This window comes from Schistocerca cancellata, chromosome 1 (assembly GCF_023864275.1).
Source record: "Schistocerca cancellata isolate TAMUIC-IGC-003103 chromosome 1, iqSchCanc2.1, whole genome shotgun sequence".
NCBI classification, from domain to species: domain Eukaryota; kingdom Metazoa; phylum Arthropoda; class Insecta; order Orthoptera; family Acrididae; genus Schistocerca; species Schistocerca cancellata.
The window spans coordinates 866334595-866354835 of record NC_064626.1 but is presented as its reverse complement, the minus strand read 5'-3'; the positions used below and the strand labels follow the sequence as shown (position 1 = coordinate 866354835).

The window sequence follows — 20241 nt, the reverse complement described above, 5'->3', positions numbered from 1 at the left end:
TTGTCGTAGTTGCTGTTGTCACAAGAGATCTGCGACTTTCTCTCGTCATGTCTCTCATCTAACTGATTTAACATTTTATGGTGCACTGTTTTCAAGTTTTCAGGATGACAACAACAATAGCCCAGCGGTTTGTGCAAGTTATAAGACTGCGCTTAATATAGCGAGACCTGGAAAACCATTTGCTGAATTAATAAGTCTCGGTTAAGAGCAAACATCAGTGATGAAAATTTACGTAACTGTTTCTGTTTGTCTGTATATAGAAATTTTGTTCCAGATATTAAAGTATTGTAAACTCCACCTGTGATAATTAAATAAAACGTATCGTAGGTAATAGGTACTCTTTCAAACCATGATTTCTTTCAAGCACTCCTACTAACCTTATTCATTCACTCAATAAAGCAAGCTTGGAAACAAACCGCATTACAGAGGAAGGAGCGGACAGAAGGTATGGTGGGGATGGGAGATAAGCGGGTGGCCAGCTTGCCCCTGTGTGCACGCGGAACACCTGTTAACTGCACGCGTGCAAGTGCACCGCACATGTGCAGGATTCCTGCCCGCCCCTGACATAGATGAAGATGATTGGGAAATATGATACTGCATTAAGAATTTGACAAAGCATTGAAAGACCTAAGTTGAAACAAGAACCTGGGAGTAGACAACATTCCATTAGAACTACTGATAGCCTTGGGAGAGCCAGCCATGACAAAACTCTTCCATCTGGTGTGTAAGATGTATGAGACAGCTGAAATACCCTCAGACTTCAAGAGTAATATAATAATTCCAATTTCAAAGAAAGCAGGTGCTGACAGATGTGAAAATTACCAAACTGTCAGTTTAATAAGTCAGTCACAGTTGCAAAATACTAACACCAATTCTTTCCAGAGGAATGGAAAAACTGGTAGAAAGCAACCTTGGGGAAGATCCGTTTAGATTCTGGAGAAATGGAAGACTATGAAAGGCAATACTGACCCTATGTTTTGTAACAGAATATAGGTTGAGGACAGGCAGCATTTTTAGACTTAGAGAAAGCTTTTGACAGTGTTGACTAGAATACTCTCTTTCAAATTCTAAAGGTGGCAGGAGTAAAATACTGGGAGCAAAAGGCTATTTACAATTTGTACAGAAACGAGATGGCAGTTATAAGAATCTGGGGGGGGGGGGGGGGGGTATAAAAGGGAAGCAGTGGTTGAAAAGAGAGTGAGACAGGGTTGTAGACTATTCCTAATGCTACTCAATCTGTGTACTGAGCAAACAGCAAAGGAAACAAAAGAAAAATTTAGAGTAAGAATTAAAGTCCAGGGACAAGAAATACAAATTTTAAGGTTTACCAGTGACATTGCAGTTCTGTCAGAGAGATCAAAGGACTTGGAAGAGCAGTTGAGTGGAATGGACAGTGTCTCAAAAGGAGAATATAAGATGAGAATCAACAAAAACAATGTGAGGATAATAGAAGGTAGTCAAATGAAATCAGGTGATGTTGAGGGAATTAGATTAAGAAATGAAACACTTGAAGTAATATATGAGTTTGGGCAACAGAATAACTGATGATGATATATGAAGTAGAGAGGATATAAAATGTAGACTGAAAATGGTAAGAAAAGCTTTTCTGGGGAAGAGAAATTTTCCAACATCAAGTCTAGATTTAGGTGTCAGGAAGCCTTTTCTCAAAGTATTTGTATGGAATGTAGCCATGCATGGAAGTGAAACATGGATGATAAACAGCTTAGACAAGAAGAGAATAGAAGCTTTTGAAATGTGGTGCTACAGAAGAATGCTGAAGATTAAATGGGTAAATCACATAACTAATGAGGAGGTACTGAAAAGAAATTTGTGGCACAACCTGACTCGAAGAAGGAAGCGTTTGGTAGGACACATTCTGAGACATCAAGAGATCACCAATTTAGTACTGGAGGGAAGTGAAGGAGATAAAAATCATAGGGGGAGACCAAGGGATGAATTCAGTAAGCAGATTCAGAAGGATGTAGGTTGCACTTTTCACTTAGAAATGAATAGGCTTGCACAAGATAGAGTATCATGGAGAGCTGCATCAAACCAGTCTTCGACTGAAGACCACAACAGCATATATTAAAGGGTAACACAAGCTGAAAATGAACAACATTATATGTGTAATATTAGTTTTTCTTGTAGCTATACTGTATGTATATTAACTTAAATGATTAACTTTTCCTACTTATGTATTCGCACTACTTATCAGTGAGGTTGCTATTGACTGACTACATCACATATTCTATGCTCTGAATATCTACTGTCATTGGCTGGCGAGATCATATGATATAAGCACAGCACAATCTCAATTTCAGTGCTTTGTAAGTTAACATGTTGTATTTGGTGGAACTCATATTTATACTTTTGTAATACAAATATATGTAGTGTGCATGTTTCCGCACATCCAGGATCTTTCCAAAACATATAGTTTTTTACTGGGTTTTGTTTCTTTAAGTGCTGGGAAATTTTCCTCTGGTGTATAAAACCTTTACCATTCACAGGATTGATTAGTTTTACAGCTACAAGTGGAAGTATATTGTCACCTAACTCAAAAATAAATGCACTTTCACCTGGAAAAAAGTATAAGTATTTTTAACTGGGAAATCCAGGAAAAAAACAGGATTTTTTTTTCCTTATCCACATATACACCCTGCTGGAGTATCCACATTTAAATAATCAGTTTGCTGGCAATAATGATCAGAGAAGTGAGGAATTCTATGTTCCTGAACTTAACCTTATCTGCATCATATTCGCTAATTTTTGCACAATCTATCCTACTGGAGGGTAAATCTGTTATTCTGATGCCTGAAGTTACCACATTTACTATATTACATGAATTCAATAAATCTGATAATTTTAAGTTACAAGAATTTCTATCCTGATAAAATTGTTTCACCCTGTACTGTGAGGTTATTGGGTCCAAGTTGACTAATTATCTTATTAAGGCTATTGCAGAAATGATTGAACTCTCCATTTGGTGGGTGATAGGCACCCGCTACTTTATGTTTCATTGACTGTTCATGAATCCTTCAGAGATAAGATAAAAATGGCTTCTAAACCATCTGACTTCAAATAGAATGCCATCTGTGCCATAATATTTACAGTATAGATTTATACAGGTTTCTGACATTGAGAAGGCCATTTACATTACAGCAAGACTGTAATTAATTTGTGAAACAACTGCTACATAAGTTTGACAGTTATAAATTTTTGAGATTACAACTCAACAATGAATTTAATTCTGACGAGCATACCACAGAATTGCTGAAGAGTCTAAACAAATCTTCATTTTCAATGTGGATGTTGTCAGACATAGGTGATGTAAAATTATGTAATATGAGTTATCTGTGGTACAAACCCAAGAATGTCCTACTTCCCATTATACTTATTCCTTGACATTTTCCAGGTTGATGGGACACATATGTCCCACTAAAGTAACCTGATGTTTTGAGCATTGGGACATATCTGTCTAGTGCTGTCATGTAGCAGGATGTTTTTGGAACTTGGAGGAAAATACTGTGGATTATAGGGTGCATATATATAGAAGGTTGCTAGTGATCAAGTGGAGTGACATGTGTTTATAGTGTGTCTGTGTCATGAAAATCAGATCAAATCACCATCTTCTCCATTCTAAGAATGTCTGAAGTAACTAACTGTTTCTTATACATCACAGACATTGATTTTGAAAGCTTACTATACTCCTCAATAATTCTGCCGATCTGTAAACAATTTGTATTTCGCAGCAGCTGTATACAAATTGCAGTAGTTTAAAAGAAAAATATCTGTAATTTCTGCACATTAAGTTTTTTATTTAATGAGAAAGTTATTTGGCTTATAAACAATGAATTAGATGCTGAACTGACACCCACTGAAGATGCCTTGTAAGTAAGGTGAAACACATCAGGGTGTAGAAGTTAATAGAAAACTTAACACCCAGCAAGCAAAAGGCATTTTTCTTTTAAACTACTGCAAGTTCTACATAATGTGTATGCATTGGCACATATATGCCACAGAAAACGTCACAGGATGTATAAAACATTGGTGTGATACATCAAAGCCATCTTCACTGGTTATGTTGAAAACTTGTGTGCAATATTTCATTTTTTTCATTGTCAGGAGAATAAGTGTGTTTTGGTATTGATTTGTTATATTTTTTTCCATAATTTCCATCCTGATAAAATTGTTCTAAAATTAGATATTTCATTCTGAGAATCCTAGGTGCACATGAAAATATATATCTAGGTAGGTTCAGAGGTTACATGTGTCCCACTTCAGCAATTTTCAAAGGCAGTTGGCTTAAAATCTTTTTGGTAGTGAAATGGTATTACTTATCACAAAGGTAGACAGGCTTTGATCTTTCATTTTTCAAATATATGATAAATAAATTTTATCCATGAAAGGGTTTATGAAATTTGTGATAAATAATATACTTCAAATGTTTTTTATTTCAGTCTTTGATCACAATATCAATTCTTTTGATGATCACCGGTTTCAGTCAGTAACAACCATCCTCAGATCTAAAATATAAATGTGTATACACCTAGTGAGTCTTTCAACACAATACAGTATCACAATATACTATCATACAACCATGGAAATGTACAGATAAAATATGATAAAATGTACTGTTCTACACCATGTACTAAAGTGATAAGACCGTAATGGCATCATCAAAACATATAAATATCCTCAGCACAGCATCGCCGCATAGATCTGAAATAAGGTGTAGAATAGATCACATTGTCCACACAGTCATTTTTGCAACTGGCTACTGAAGTACAGTAGCTACCAGACATATGTTTGCCTACACCCTAAATAGATGTCGCTACTATAGTCTTAGATGTAGTCATCATTTACATAAGAAACATAATCTGATAAAAACATATTAGGTACAATACATGTAACATACTTTCCAATATTGATAACTATTATAGAAACCAATTGTGATACAGTAAAAGATGAATACAGTTTCCCATGTCGCAGCTGGTGAAAATAATATACTTCTTTTTCAGGTCAGGGAACCAATACTGGAAATAAGAATAGTCTTCACAAAGAATTAAAGTCACTTACTTTGATACAGAAAGGTGTCAATCATACTGGAACAAACATTTTCAAGAACTTACTTCCAGCCATAAATAGTTTAACTACTAATTAATCTTAGTTTAAAGAATCCTAAATGATTTATTGGTGACCAGTTCCTTCTAAGTGCAGCTATGTGAGCAACATAAATAAGTATTGTAAACTGATTTCCTCTTCAATGATGTGTAGCTACAACAGCCTAAGATTTATCATGTGCACCTCAGTGTATTGTACATTTACATATTTTCTGACAAGTTGGCTATTACATCTTAAATGAAACTGTGTTTAAAGAGTTTTTGACTTATTCCACATTCATAAAGATCGTTTCACTTAGTATCTCTGGAAGAAATATCACCATGCCTTTTTTATGACTTGTTCTACTTCTTTGAGGATCTCCTCATTATGGATCTATCAGACAAAAGAACATCTAATCTAATCACTCTATCTTCTGCCTGCAGGAAAAGTGTTTGCCATGTCAGTCACACTGGAGGCTGTGACACCTCTCATAGCAACACCAGTTTATACAGGATTTTTCAGTGTCACTATTGACACCTTTCCTGGAGCCTTCCATGTGCTTTCAGCCTCAGTCATGGTTGTGGATCTGATTCTCATCCTGTAAGTTGTGTTATGACTAAAACATAAGAGATTTATTATTATTATTATTATTAATGTTAATTGTTGCTACTGGAAATAATCCTCAGCTTGGAATGAATATTACTATATGATAACTGTTTTGAAAACTAACTGAACTTAGAAGCAATACACACACACTTACACACACACACACACACACACACACACACACACACACACACACACACACACACACGCATGCTCAAAGGATATAAAATGGATATAAGAGCAGAAATGTCTACTGGTGGCTGAGGAAGGTGTACTGAACAGCGTCACATCAGTATTATGTCACTTGCAGACTAATAATTACAGCTATGCAGGTCACATGTTTTTAAGTTGGTTAGTACCTCCAAGTACATGTGGCAAGACCAAGCCATTAATGCTTGTATTCCTCTGGGCAGGTCAGGTGTTGAAGTGTAGACACATGGATGCAAAATGGTTAGTCTATACTGACAGTATAGTCCACTTAATGGTACAGTTAGGGCCATGCAGAAAACATCACATCACAAAGTTTGTGATGTGTTTGTGGAAAGACTGTTCAATGCAGATAAAAAACAACCAACACATCGATGTGTCACAAGCTGTGACATGGTCATGGATTGCAATAGTAATCCAGGAAGGGTAGAATAAATTTCTTTTATTTCCATCAATGATAACAAACCTTTTGATTCTTAAAATACTGATTTCAGTCAGCAATGACCATCGTCAGCTTTGTCATAAAACAGATCAGAAAATAGTCATTGCTGACTGGCACCGGTAGTCTAAGGACCAAAAGTTTTTTGATCACCAATGGAAATAAAAGAAATTTTTCTACACTGATGTGTGTACACATTAAAGCATCACATATAAAAATATTTGTATAACTCTGCCACATTTTCAAGGTCATAAATACAACTAAAAATCAGGCAACCCAGAAGATTTTTAAGGCAAGATAGACCAACATTTGGTTAATGTTTAGCTCCTAACAAGCATTTCACTTGAAAATAAATCATTAGACTATCACCAAACGGAAAGATATCTGATGATTTTGTGGTACAATGAAATACACTGTCTGTCATAGATTTTATAGTAACTTGCAGAATATAGATGTAGATTATAGATACTTTAAATAGCAAGACTATTGTTGGAATAGAATGCAATTGAATAATATTTGAAGAAGCAACAGAATGTTCGTAGCCAAAGCAAAACCTTGAAACAGGCTAGCCTCTGTATCCAAGGACACAAAAAGTTTCAGAAAAAGTATTGTGAACTGCTGTGAGCATAAAACATTTTTCTTCAAATTCATAACAGGTTACAGCTAAAAATTGAAAGAACTGAGTAAAAGATCCCACTCAGAACTTTAAGTTAGTTGATGAATGAATTTCATTGAATAGCCAAAGAAACTGGTACAGCAGCCTAATATTGTGTAGGGCTCCCGCGAGCATGCAAAAGTGCCACAACATGAAGTGGCATGGACTTGACTAATGTCTGAAGTAGTGCTGTAGGGAACTGACACTATTAATCATGCAGGGCTGTTCATAAATTCATAAGAGTACAAGAGGTTGAAAATCTCTTCTGAATAGCACATTGCAAGGCATACCAGATATGCACAATAATGTTCATGTCTTGGAATTTTGGCGGCCAGCAAAAGTGTATAAACTCGGAATAGTGTTTCTGGAGCCACTCTGTAGCAGTTCGGGATGTGTGGGGTGTTGCACTGTCCTGTTGGAATTGCCCTGCTTCATCATTACCTAGGAGATGCTGTGGCCCATCGGTCATGCACCGACTGTAACACCTCTTTCAAACTCACTTAAATCTTGATAACCTGCCATTATAGCAGCAGTAACTGATCTAACAAGTGTGCCAGATACTTGTTGTCTTATACAGGCATTGCTGACTGCAGCTCTTTATTCTGCATGATTATACATGTCTATATTTGAATACGCATGTCTGTACCAGTTTCTTTGCCACTTCAGTGTATGACCACAATAACTGAAATGTGTATAAATAAAATGATTTCAAAGTGTAAATTCAGTCAAACAGAAGCTGAAATAACTTCTGTCCAACCAAGTGATTGGGGGATGAGGCAGTCACAGATACTTGCAAAACTTACTGCAGTTGAATCGTCAGTGCCAACAATGACAAAAATGTTCTTTTACCTGTTATTGCATTATCCTCTTTCAGCCAAAGTCTTAGGTGACTTCTCCAATATAACTGTCATCTGTTAATGATACTTTTCCTCTACCTTCTACAACACTACAGCTTTTGTGACTATCTGTGCTTGCTTGTCCCTACTGCTGTGTGATAAATAGAAATTTCTGTGTCATAATTTCATTGAATTAAGACCAGCTTGATGACTGCAGTGGTAAAGAATACAATTATAAGGACCAATATCTGAAACTTTATTGGTCTTTGCTCTAGCATCTGACTATCTTTCACTTCTGGCAGTATTTTTGAACTGGAAAAAATTCAAGTTGTGCCATGATAATCTTTATGTTGACTTAAAACTAAGTAGATTATCTGCTTTTGAGGTCAGAGGAAGGCAAGGAAATACTACAAAACATAAGGTTGTGCCTAGCAAATTGCTATAATGCTCAAAGAAGACTTGAACTAATGATTTTTTTACTGTACTTATCTAACACAATTTTGTAATCAGGTGGTGGCAGAAATTTTTGTTATGGTAAACTATATTGGATTCCACTTGACCTACAGTACTGATATGGAGGTAGGATCAGTATTAATTGAGTATTATGTGTATATGGTGTCATGAAGTACACACAGTGATCACTAAAATTAGGATCTCATAAATTTAGGACCAGTTTAATAATATAGTTTTGTGCCATTTTTTTCAAATTATTCTGGGAGTGGACATGTTAATGTCTACATGCATTGTTATCATGACAGGTGATATCAGTTCTGGAATAATGCAGTAGTTTCAAATTCACTATCAGGGAAGCCACAATCTCACTAGACAAGCTGTTAGCTACTCCCCTTAAAAGAAAACACTGACCCTGCTAGAGCTCTGTAGATGACGTAGATTGGTGCCAGGTGATCACGAAACCCTCCACCCCTGATATAAAGTCATGGCAGTGAAGTGGTGCTTATGTGCCACTTGATTGTCTAGAATCAGCATAGTAAGAATGGTCATCATGGAGACCTGACAGGACGGCAGAAAGTATCTGTCATTTCTGGATGTACCCATGACTACACCATGAATGAAGTTGCCCAATTCTTTGGTGAAACAATGGGTGCCTATAAGGAATGGTGTACCACTTGCAGCCATGTAACATGGCATAAGAACAGTGATAGTAAAAAGATCGTAACTAACTGGGATCAGAGACTTGTGTCACACCTAATCAGAGACAGTTTGTTGCAAACCTCAACAGGAATTGTTGCTGTCAGGTGTATCTCACCCAGTTTATTAGTGAACATTGTGAATGGAGCTACATGCAAAGGGCATTTGGAGTTGGATACTTCACAAAAGGTACCTCACAGTGACAAATTATAAATTTGGATCTCTTCAACAGTACCAGTGTAAGGTGCAAGCAACACAAGCCACCATTTGGGGTACCAAGTGAGAGGGACACCAGATGTGCTACAGCTGTTAAGATTTCTATACAGGGGGTATCACAATTAGTTGCGGCTGCTTGGGACACCAACATGGAATGGGCATTGTGGCACCCAATTACAAGATTTGTGTGCATTGCATAACAGAATTAGTGACAAAAAGCTGCAGGGGTGAAAATGTATTTGGGAAAAGGGAGCAGGGGAAGGGGTGTCAAATGGTAAGCTGCTTGTGTGGAAAAATGTTCTTGAACTGATCCTGGTCTTCAGTGGGTGAAACAACACAAAACTCAATAGTCCCTGACTGAATCCATGCAATGTGGTCAGACAACTCATGACGTTGCCTCTTTTCAAATGATACAAGGGGCTCAGTCCCTAACAGACCAATGAGATGTTTGACCTGTAGTGTGTATGGGGTGCAATTAAAGCCAAAGATAATTCTGTGATACTTTTTAGGGATTTTTTGTAACATTGCTTGGGCCTACTCATTTGGGCTACTCAGGGCGTTTATTTCAAGATTCTTTTTGACCATGTTCAATCTTTCTTCTACATCTTCATGATGAGAATGCTATGGAAACTTCATCTTCCAAGATGACAACAGCCATGTTCACATGACTGAATGTTTACATTCCTGGTTTGTTGAGCACTTAAGGACTTTATTGCACTTTGGCTGGCCTTCTTAATCTTAATCTCATGGGAAATGTCTGGAACTATTTGGAACAGATGGTGAAAAATAACCGTCAACATCCCTGTAGTTTGGTAGCTCTAGATGATCTAATCATTGACAACTGACATCAGCTAGATATGGCAAACATGATGAAACTTGTGCATTCTCTTCCTCACTAAAGTGAGGCCATTATCAAGAATAGCTGTGGTGTTATAATTAAAATGTTCAATAACTTACCCAGTGACATAAAATGCCTGACAAACAGAAAAAATTTGAAAATAAACTGAAAAAAGATTGTCCTTGAGAATTCCCCCTATTCCATATAAGAATTTCTGTTATTGTAATGTGCAAATGGTGATTGGTAAGAATAACATACTGACATGTGCACATCTATTTTTTTTAAAAAACTTATAAATGTTCCGCATGTAACCATTTTTTGCAAATTAATTTGCAACATGTATGATTCATTCCACATCATTACAATTGTGGGGCTGGCAGTACAAGTGGCACAAGTGCTTGCTGAAGCAAACTGAGTAAATGGCTGTTTAGAAATTATGTGAGTTATTATTGAAACATCAGATATTTCTTCCTAATGGTCAGTTACTCTGTGTATAGTTGTAGGTATGGTTAAAGATTGAAGTGCTACTGAATTATTTTTATAGTATATTAAAAATACTTTATACTCCTCGCATCTTAAAACTTCTTGGAGGGAAACTGGTACCAAGCAAAAACATTGTATTTATTGTTCTCATTTTGAAGACTTTTTGGTGCAACACACATGATATACATAGTACAACACAATTGTTGATTATGGAACAAGAATGTGTGAGTAATTAAAGTGAAATTAATATACAAAGTTGAAAAACAATAGATAAACAGCAAATAAAAATAAAAAGACAATACTAAACAAAAATATATTGCTGTGGTTCCAATACATCCAACAGATTGTTCATAGTTTCTTTCTATAAACCCCTCAGTCAGAATCATAATCATTTCCTTCTGTGGTATCTTAAAAAATAACTTCCTGTGAAACACACATGATTCTGTAGTATTGTGTTGTGCATTTTTCAGCCTTCCTCACCTCCTTCTTTGACCAAGTCTTTGTATGTCTCCACTCCCTCTTCTTACACAATGGTAAACTACTGTCTGAGAATGGGATATACTATTATAGAACTCATCGTAAAGTGGAGGGATGTAGTTTTTCATCGCCTGAAGATTTTTCTGTCTCTGAAATTTTACTTCAAACTCATCTTGGTACATAGGCTGCAAAAAGAAGTATTGATGGGGGACCAATAATATGGCTCCTAAGACTCACTTCTTTAAACACAAGATCAGGGTTTACTGAATACTTGAAATGCATTTTTAGAGGGTTTTCTTTGCTGATTCAGATTCACCCAGTATTCCTCCATTGTACTTTGTTTCCTTCTATGTGCTTAGCAGCTTCATCCCTTGCTACAGCATCCATGGCTTTAATTGAAAGAAAGTTTTCTGTTTTCATTTCCACTACTGAAAACTTTCTGCTGACCTGCTTCACTGCTTCCATCCTGTCTCAGGGAACAAATGCATGCTCAGAGAGACCAAAATAATTAACATTTTATGTATGTATAACCAGTTTCAAGGATATTCTGATATGTTTGCTCAATATACTGATTTTGCCACAAGATATACAAGTGGTACTTCAAAAAAAATGGGCTATTTAAAACTGCGTTAAATATTGCTGTAAGTTCTCCTAAAATTATGTTTATTAGGCTTTTGCTGTACTTGTAGAAATGTGCACACCTTAACCTTCATTAAAGATAACATCAGTTCTTGTTCTATCCACCATTTTACTTGTACTAGTTATATTCTAAACAGAATCCAGACATTGACTTAGAGTTTTAACTTTATGATCATGAAGTGTGGCACTATGCATGAAATTGCTTGCACTACTCTTACCCAGAAGAGATCCACACTCTAGCTTTCCAAATTTGCATTTAGATCATTTTCTTGTGAAATTGCCACTTGTACCACTTGTACTCTCAGCCCCTCAGTTTATCTTGCAAATGATCCATGAACGTGAAACATAATAACTTCAGTATGATGCCATCTGGGGGTGCCTAATTTTTTGTCTGGTGTGCTCTACCTCCACATTTTTATTATTAACCATTCACTATATTAAAAAATTTCTGATATTGGTCTGCTCTGTTGGCACAATATATACTAGGTTTCCTGATGCAAATGCAGATCAACCCATTTTCTAGATGTTAATTTAATATCTCTGTATTTCATTTTCTTTTATTCATATCCCAAATAACCATTTGCCTCAAACATCCTTTTTTTATACAGAACATTAACATTTCCTTGACATCCTCATCACTGTCAGTGTCACCAACTGTAAATGAAGATTTTGTATGTGCACTGGCTGTGAGCTGCTGAACACTTTTTGTAGTGCCTTTCCAACTCCAAACACAAGAAATCAGTCCTCATTATTCCACTCAATTTAATTTACAGTAACAACTATTTCAGCTTTGAAAGCAAAACTGACAAGGAGATCAGAAAATAGAACCTCAGAACAAATTGATATAAACAACTGTCTACCCCAGGAAGATTCAGCTTTGCTTATCTAGACTCATATGGATCCTAGTAAACTGGGTAATTCAGATTCCATCTCTGAACTCTGAAGATGGGTGTAATACTTCAATATACTTTTGGTTTATGTTACTCATTTTGCCATTATTTATATCAGTTTTCTCTGTCTTTCATTTTATCAGCACTATTTTGCAGGTCCCTTTCTCTCAATTCTGTCTTTGTCATGCCTTTCATTTTCTATCTTTCACTTTTTTCCAGTTTGTCTACTTATTATGTATTCTCATCTGTACTCTCTGATGTATTTCCAAATGTTGTTTCCTCATCTGTGACCTTTTGATTATTAGCAAGTCACTAATACTCAAGAATTTAAATCTCGGTACCTAAAACAGTACTTCTAATTTGTTTAATGGTAACTTCTCTTTCACAATGGGTCCAGGACCTGAACTGATCTTTATTAATATCTTTCATCTATTCATTTTATTTTTCCTATCCTATTTTCTATATGCCTTTTCTTCCTTGTGAAGAAAGTATAAGGGACAATCAAAAAGATTCCATTCAAAGGCCATACAGTTCAGAATCAGTATGCCAATCAGGAAAAATTGCCATGAGCATTGAGGCAATCATTCTATTGATGTATGAGGTTGAAGACAGATGTTTGGTAAAACACTTCATACTGCTTGAAGGAGTCAGTAACTGCATGCTGCACATCCTTATCCAAGAGGAATCATTGACCCTTCAAGGCCTTTTCCAAGGGACTGAAGGCATGATCATTGCATAGGGAGAGATCAGGACTATAGTGCAGGTGTGCATATGTCCCCCGTTTGAGTTGTTTAACTTCTGCATTATGACATATCTAATATGGGGATGTTCTTTATCATGAAGCAGCAGCACCCCTTGGATGCAATGGCAATTTTTGACAGACATGCTGTCTCATACACATTCTTCATTCTCCAGTAGGTGTCTACCAGTGTTTGTCCTTTGGCAGCCAAGAAAAGAATAACAGCACATCCCCCCCCCCCCCCCCCACACTTTTTTTTTTAACGTGATTTGGTAATAATGTTGCTGTAGTTCACATTTCCTCATTTGCCACATGCATGTCAGAAACACACAAATGCCAGACTAATCGCTTGTCCACATGTCTGTGCATATAAACCCACATTGGAGTCATACCATGTTGCATATACACTGCAGCAACACCCTCAAATGAAAACGTTTTGATCAGCCCTTATATCTGAAGCCCAAAAACTTTTTCTTTTTTTGGTGTGTTTCAGCTGTTTAAGTGTTTCCCACTTTTCAGTCTCATTTACAAATAGACAGAGAAACTCCTTAAAAACATAATTTATGAAACTGAATAACAACAGATATGAAAGTAATGTATGTTGCAGTAGCACTTTTAGAGTTACAGCAAATGCCAAGATGATTCAACACCCTAGTCAGTTTTCCTCCTGTCCTCACCCACCTAAGCTAGTTTTCCATTTCATTATATTGATGATGACATGGTGTAACATCCTGTCCCCTCACCCTTGTTTCCTGCTTCTGTGACAACAAAAATCAAGATTTAATATATCTCAATAAGAAATGTTGTGCTAGCAATTTCGGCAAACACAGATATTCTGCTAGTTGTGATGTATATTCACAATATTTGTAATGTACTTTTAGATCTTTTATGCTGTAGTTTCTGTGCTCCACTTCTGCAGGACATCTAATGTACTTTAAATGTTGTAGGATCGCAGCGTACCTTGGCCGTGGTGCTGCGAAGGAGGAAGCAGCAGCAAAGATACAACAAAAAGAAAAATCCTTGTCCCAAAGCTGAACGAGCGTACTGCCATTCGGCTGATTTACTCTCCTGTCTCTATAACATGTCATGTGTGTTGCCTACCTGCCACCTGCAATAAGGCCTATGACAAATCGACACACTTGATACAAAAGATTATTGTGCATGGACACATGCAAAATCAAAGACAGGCATTTGTGCACATACTTTGTTGTGGAAGCAAGTAACTATAGGATAATGTATATTACTGATATTTATTTTTTATTTATTTTTGTTGTGTGAAGAAGTCTTGGAAGAGAATCTCTGATGTATTTTATATGTGAATGTAATTGCACTCTAGCAATCATAATAGCAGTCTAGTTGTCCATTGTTAAGAATATATAAAATATTATTGCAGCCTTTCATCTCATATACAAAAATTTTGCTTTCTAAGACAGCACAATGAATATTTTCATTATACATCTGAGACTTTTAAAATTAGATTTAAAATTTTTCTTACAATGTTTTTTTTATATTCTTCAAATTATGTGTGCAAAGACAATCACAGTATACTCTGATGAACTATGTTTGCATCTTTCAAATTACAGAAAGTGCTATATTTAATTATTTTCTCAATAAATGCTGAGTATTTACAAGAGCATGGAGTTAGGTACATTATTTGATACACTCCAAACTTTACTTTATCCCACAGTCAGTATAAAATGTTCCCGTTGATTTGATGAAAAGCACTGACAGTGTAATTCCAGAGTTATGGAGAGGAGCTAATGAAAAGGCACAAACATTGACTTTACACATGCCTAATAAAAGAAATGCAGGGGGTTAAATATTTGGTCAGTGAGCCCATAATTGTATTTGCTCTTATTAATATTCCAGGTGGCAAAGATTTTTGTCCTTCTCGCTGAATTAGAACATGCAAAACAAGATAGGTTGAAGGGGGAAGATCACATGAACTGGGTAAAGATAATACATAATGGTCAAAAGGGAACAGCTCTTCAGTTTCTTCATCTACATTTGAGCTTACAGTATCAAATAACTTTGACTTGTTACCTGAAGTAGGAAAGGAAGAGCCCTAATCCAGCTGTAGGTCACAGCAGGATGCAGCAGATTTCTAAGAAAGAAACTAAGCGTAGGTCAGCACCAAAAGAGAATATAAAGAAAAGAGTATTGCTGCTAGAGGTAGTAGTCATGGAAAGGGTGTAGGTCAGATGGTACAGGACAAACTAGGAACAGGGTGACAGAGGACATATGAAATTTGTGCCAAGATTTTGACAAAAAAAGATCATTTTATCATATTAGGGAGAGCAGGGAACAGCCTGGATGGATACAGAAATTATAGTATTAAGGGTGACCCAGATAAAATAGGAGTAGCAAATACATGCACAAATGTGAGTTTTGTGGAGGACCTACAGCATCATGACCAGCCCTGAGTTAAAACTTCTGTGAGCTGTCTGAACACAGAATTGAGCATGCTGCTGAAAACTGATATGAGATCGCATATGAGTGTGGTGCCTCTTGCTACAATTGGGAGATGTGAATATACTAGATACAGCCTACACCAGAATAAGAGAGGGAAAGATAGGTTTGCTGAGTTTCTTACAGAAAATGCATATGGCACCACTATTACACAAAGCAAGATCCTTGTGTCTGAGAGGTACCTTTCTTAGGTTAAAGTCAGGATTCAGGTTATATTTTATGAAATAAATTAAAATAACAGAAAAGCCCCACAAAACCCTTAACAATGCACAGAAAAGCAAGGGTAACTTATTTCATCAGAGTATTAGAGGACTGGCTAATAAGGTAAAAAAGCTTCTTGTCTGGATAATTTAGAGGGCTCTGAAAAAACAGACATTCTGTGCCTCTCTGAGCACCACATAATCACAAGGTCAGGTAAGTTTCTTGCAAAAAATTACGCTCTAGCTTCTTACTCATGTAGATCATATATAAAGAGAGAAGAAATAGTTTTTGCAGTGGGCAGCATATAGAAGTGCATGTGTGAGCATGCATTGCATGTGTGCATGTGTGTGTGTGTGTGTGTGTGTGTGTGTGTGTGTGTGAATTAATACTATAAAATAGTTAATTTTGTTATTGTAACTGTATATAGATTATAGATCCCCTCTGGGAAATTTTGAACTGTTTATAAGGAATTTGGATTACTTACTACGTTATCTGTAGACATCAGCGAGCCGTTAATAGTCTGTGGTGATTTCAGTCATATTTTCTAAAGGATTCTGAAGAAAATTATCTGCAAAACTTATTTAGATCCTACAGTTTGATCTCAGTATTATCTCCCCAACACAGGTGGATAAAGACAGTTGGACCTTGATTGATAATGTTTTCTTTACTGAAGGTCAAAGTAAGAAAATAACTGTTTATCCAGTAACAAACACTCTCTTTAATTATGATACACAGTTGGTTAGGATAAATAAGATAGTGCCTTACAGTAGTGATACTCCTCAGTGGAAAAAAAGTTAAAGTAATTATTGACTATGGAACAAATGTCTAGAAGAATAGTTTACAAAAGGTAACTGGAATGCAATTTATATTAAACCAAATGCTGCCATAAAATTTTATGTATTCCATAATGAATTCATATCATTATATGACAATAGCTTTTTGGATAAGCTGATCAGAAAGTACATTAAACAGTAATGTAAAAAACTGTGGATCACTAGAGGGTCAAAGTACCTTGTGAAAGGAAAAGGGAAATGTATCTGTTAACAAGAACAAGTAGAGATCCTAAAGTACTTGCCCACAAAAACTACTCAGAATTATTCTGAAACATTAATGAAAAATCAGGGTACATGCACTTTATGTCATAAATCAGTAATTGTAAATATATAGTTAAGGCTATATGGAGTGTAATGATACAACAGATGGAACAACCAGCCACAGAACATAATTCAGTTCAGTTCAATTCAATTCAGTCTCTTTATTCATCTGTTAACAATATACATTGTATGGATGTAGTCAATTAAATATTGTTCCTTATATTTAATTTGTTTCAAAAACTTGGATAATAAATACAAATATTTTATATCAGTATATATAAATAATAATAAATACAATATAATAATAAATATAATATGATAATAAATATAGTAATAAATATATATAAATGATAATAAATCAGTATATATAAATAATATTCAGATATTCTTCAACATTATAAAAACTATGTGTTAGTAAAAATTGTATAAGATCTACCTTGAATTTGTGAAATTCTTTAATTTTCTTTATTGTAGAAGACAATGCACTAAAAAGTATTTTGGGCTGGTTGTTTACACTTTTTTGGTAGAGTGCTCCTCTTTGGGTGTCTCTGTGAAAATCATCCCTGTTCTTTATTTCATGGTTAATAAATTGATTATTTAATGTTGAAAATTCCTGGTGAGTTTTCAGAAACCATACACATTCATAGATGTATAAGCTAGGAAGAGGGATTATTTTAAATTCTTTAAATATTTTCCTGCATGACACTCTGCAGTGAACCTCTTTCATTATTCTAATAGCTCTTTTTTGATGATTGAAAGATTGTTTTGCCATACCTGTATTTCCCCAGAAGATCACACCATATCTAAGCAAACTGTTCATGTAAGCATAATTGGCACACAGCAATGATTCAGTGTTGCAACATTCCTGAAGCATTCTTAGCACATAGCAGCATTTACTTAATTTTTTACTCAAAACTTCTAGATGCCTTTCCCACCTCAAGTGCTCATCCACCCATATACCTAGGAATTTTGTATATGGAGCTTGTGCAATAACATAGTTCCCTAACTCAGCTTTTACTCTTCTTCTATCTTTACTTTTAATACTACTGAAATTCATCAATACCATTTTATCCTTATTTATGATCAAAGCATTATCACTAAATCATTTTCCTATCTCATTTATTCTCCTAGAGACACTCTGATGTGGATTATCCTCAGTGTATCCTTTTATAAAAATGCTAGTGTCATCAGTGAACATCACCATTTCTGCAACTGTCTGATGGTTTGGCAAATCATTCATGTACACCAAGAACAACAGAGGGGCAAACACAGAACCATGGGGCACTCCATAGATAGTGTTTTTTTTTAAATCTTTGCGTCCATGACATTAATATAAGACTTGAACCATTTGAAGGGAATAATATTACTATTGAATTGAGGGGAAGGGCTATAAATAATGAGTCATAGGTAGCAAATATATGTAATAATCATTTCTTAAAGGTAGTAGAAAGTATAGGGACAAACAGTTCAAGAGAAAAATCACAACATTACGTTGAAGAAGCAACTCATAAAATTGAATCATATGAATGTATCGCCAACTTCTCCTTCTGAAATAAAGAAAATTATATGATGGTGATTCCAATACAGTACTAAAGATGTGTTTTAGTATAATAAGCCCTGTCTTATCTGAAATATGTAATAAATCACTGACTCAAGGCATTTTTCCAGAAAAATTGAAATCTGCCATTGTTAAACCCCTCTATGAGAAGCACCACGGGTGAGATGCCAATAGCTACCAACCTGATTCACTATTTACATCATTTTCCAATATTTTCGTGACAGTGATGTATTTTAGAATAGCATCTTATCTCAGTAGCAATAATATCTGCGGTAAATTACTGTTTAGACTTAACTGGAGTTTGCCACTTTATATGTTCACTCACCAAACTTCATAAGCATTAAATAACAAAATAGTGCTGGTATATATTTTTGTTGGCTTATCTAAGGCATTTGATTATGTGAATCACATTACTCTACTAAACACTGAGGTTTTATGGCTGTGGTAGACTTAAATTTATCTTTAGGATGAGAAGACACTACAGAGCTTAATTGAGTAACCAAGTAATAAATGAAACCAATCCAAGTAACACAAATACAGCTGTATTTATAAACTTCTGTACAACAATGGAAATAAGCCTCTCATGACTCCACACATAACAAGACAAATGAATCATACAGAAGGTGCCATGTAAGCAATAGGCAGAACAACTGACATGAGTGGAACAAACTAAATGATCACAGTGGGGATGAGTCAGCACTGCTCCAGGTGTATACAGGAGTGAGTTGCCAGTAAATGCCATGGCAGAGACCGTGCCATTGGCACAGTCCCTACAGGTGATCTGTACAAGGTGTCCCATGCTGATGCAGTTGCTGGTTGATTTAAGTACACACACGCAGCAGCACTACTTGGCGGACTCACACTCATATGCCGTAGTAGCAGGATACAGCACGCCTCTCCGTCATGTGAAGAGGAGACACTGGTGGCCCAACAAGAGACACATCCAATCCAGACCAGCAGCAGCTAGAGCCAATGATAGTAGTGGGACAATGTGCCAGGTGGGCACTCGAGCATAGGTCGGAGGCTGGTGGGACTGAGCAGTGTCTGATGACAGCACTGGGGAGGACGGTGCCGTCACCATTTCTGCACCATCATCATAAGCAGGCAGCTATCAGTGCAGAAGACATGGGATTGGATCCATTGGTGGTGATAGCTGAGGCAATGATGGAAGGGGATGGAACAGATGGTCCAACCAGAACACCAGGCTACGGCAGTGGACCCAAGGCTGGAGATGGATCAGTGCCCAGTGCTGCGAAGCTGGAACCCCAGCAACACTGCACATGTGAGGCAACCAATGGGTTGAGGCACCTCCACAGCTGGTGACAATGGGCTCGAGGCAAAGGGTGGTGGGGCGGGCCTTGATGACAGCGCCACACCTGTGAGTTTCCAGCAGTGAGCAGAACCTGCAACTGATCAAAGTGGCACACCGCCAGCTTGTCAGCCATACGGCCATCACGAAGATGGCATCCCTGGTGCCAGACAACAGTGGCTGTATTCACTTGGGCTGGCAACTAAACTCTCGTGTCTGTGCCCCCCACCTTCCCATCCCCCAGCGAATCCGGTACACAGTAGCTGGACAAACACAATGACAGCAGGTGGGGTGCAGGCTGCAGAATGGGGAGGAGTGTGTGAGGCTGCCAGTCAA

At 36.5% G+C, this 20241-nt stretch overlaps 1 protein-coding gene across 1 annotated transcript in view; it reads left to right on the top strand.

Moving 5' to 3' along the window:
* The window catches only part of LOC126162503 (thymic stromal cotransporter protein-like), a 102374-nt gene extending 87643 nt beyond the window's left edge, over positions 1–14731 (top strand). Inside the window, exons 7-8 of the mRNA XM_049919055.1 lie at positions 5544–5700; positions 14222–14731. Coding sequence (XP_049775012.1) covers positions 5544–5700; positions 14222–14309 — 245 coding nt within the window. The 3' untranslated portion in view covers positions 14310–14731. The remainder of the gene's footprint in view (positions 1–5543; positions 5701–14221) is intronic.
* The last annotated feature ends 5510 nt before the right edge of the window (positions 14732–20241 follow it).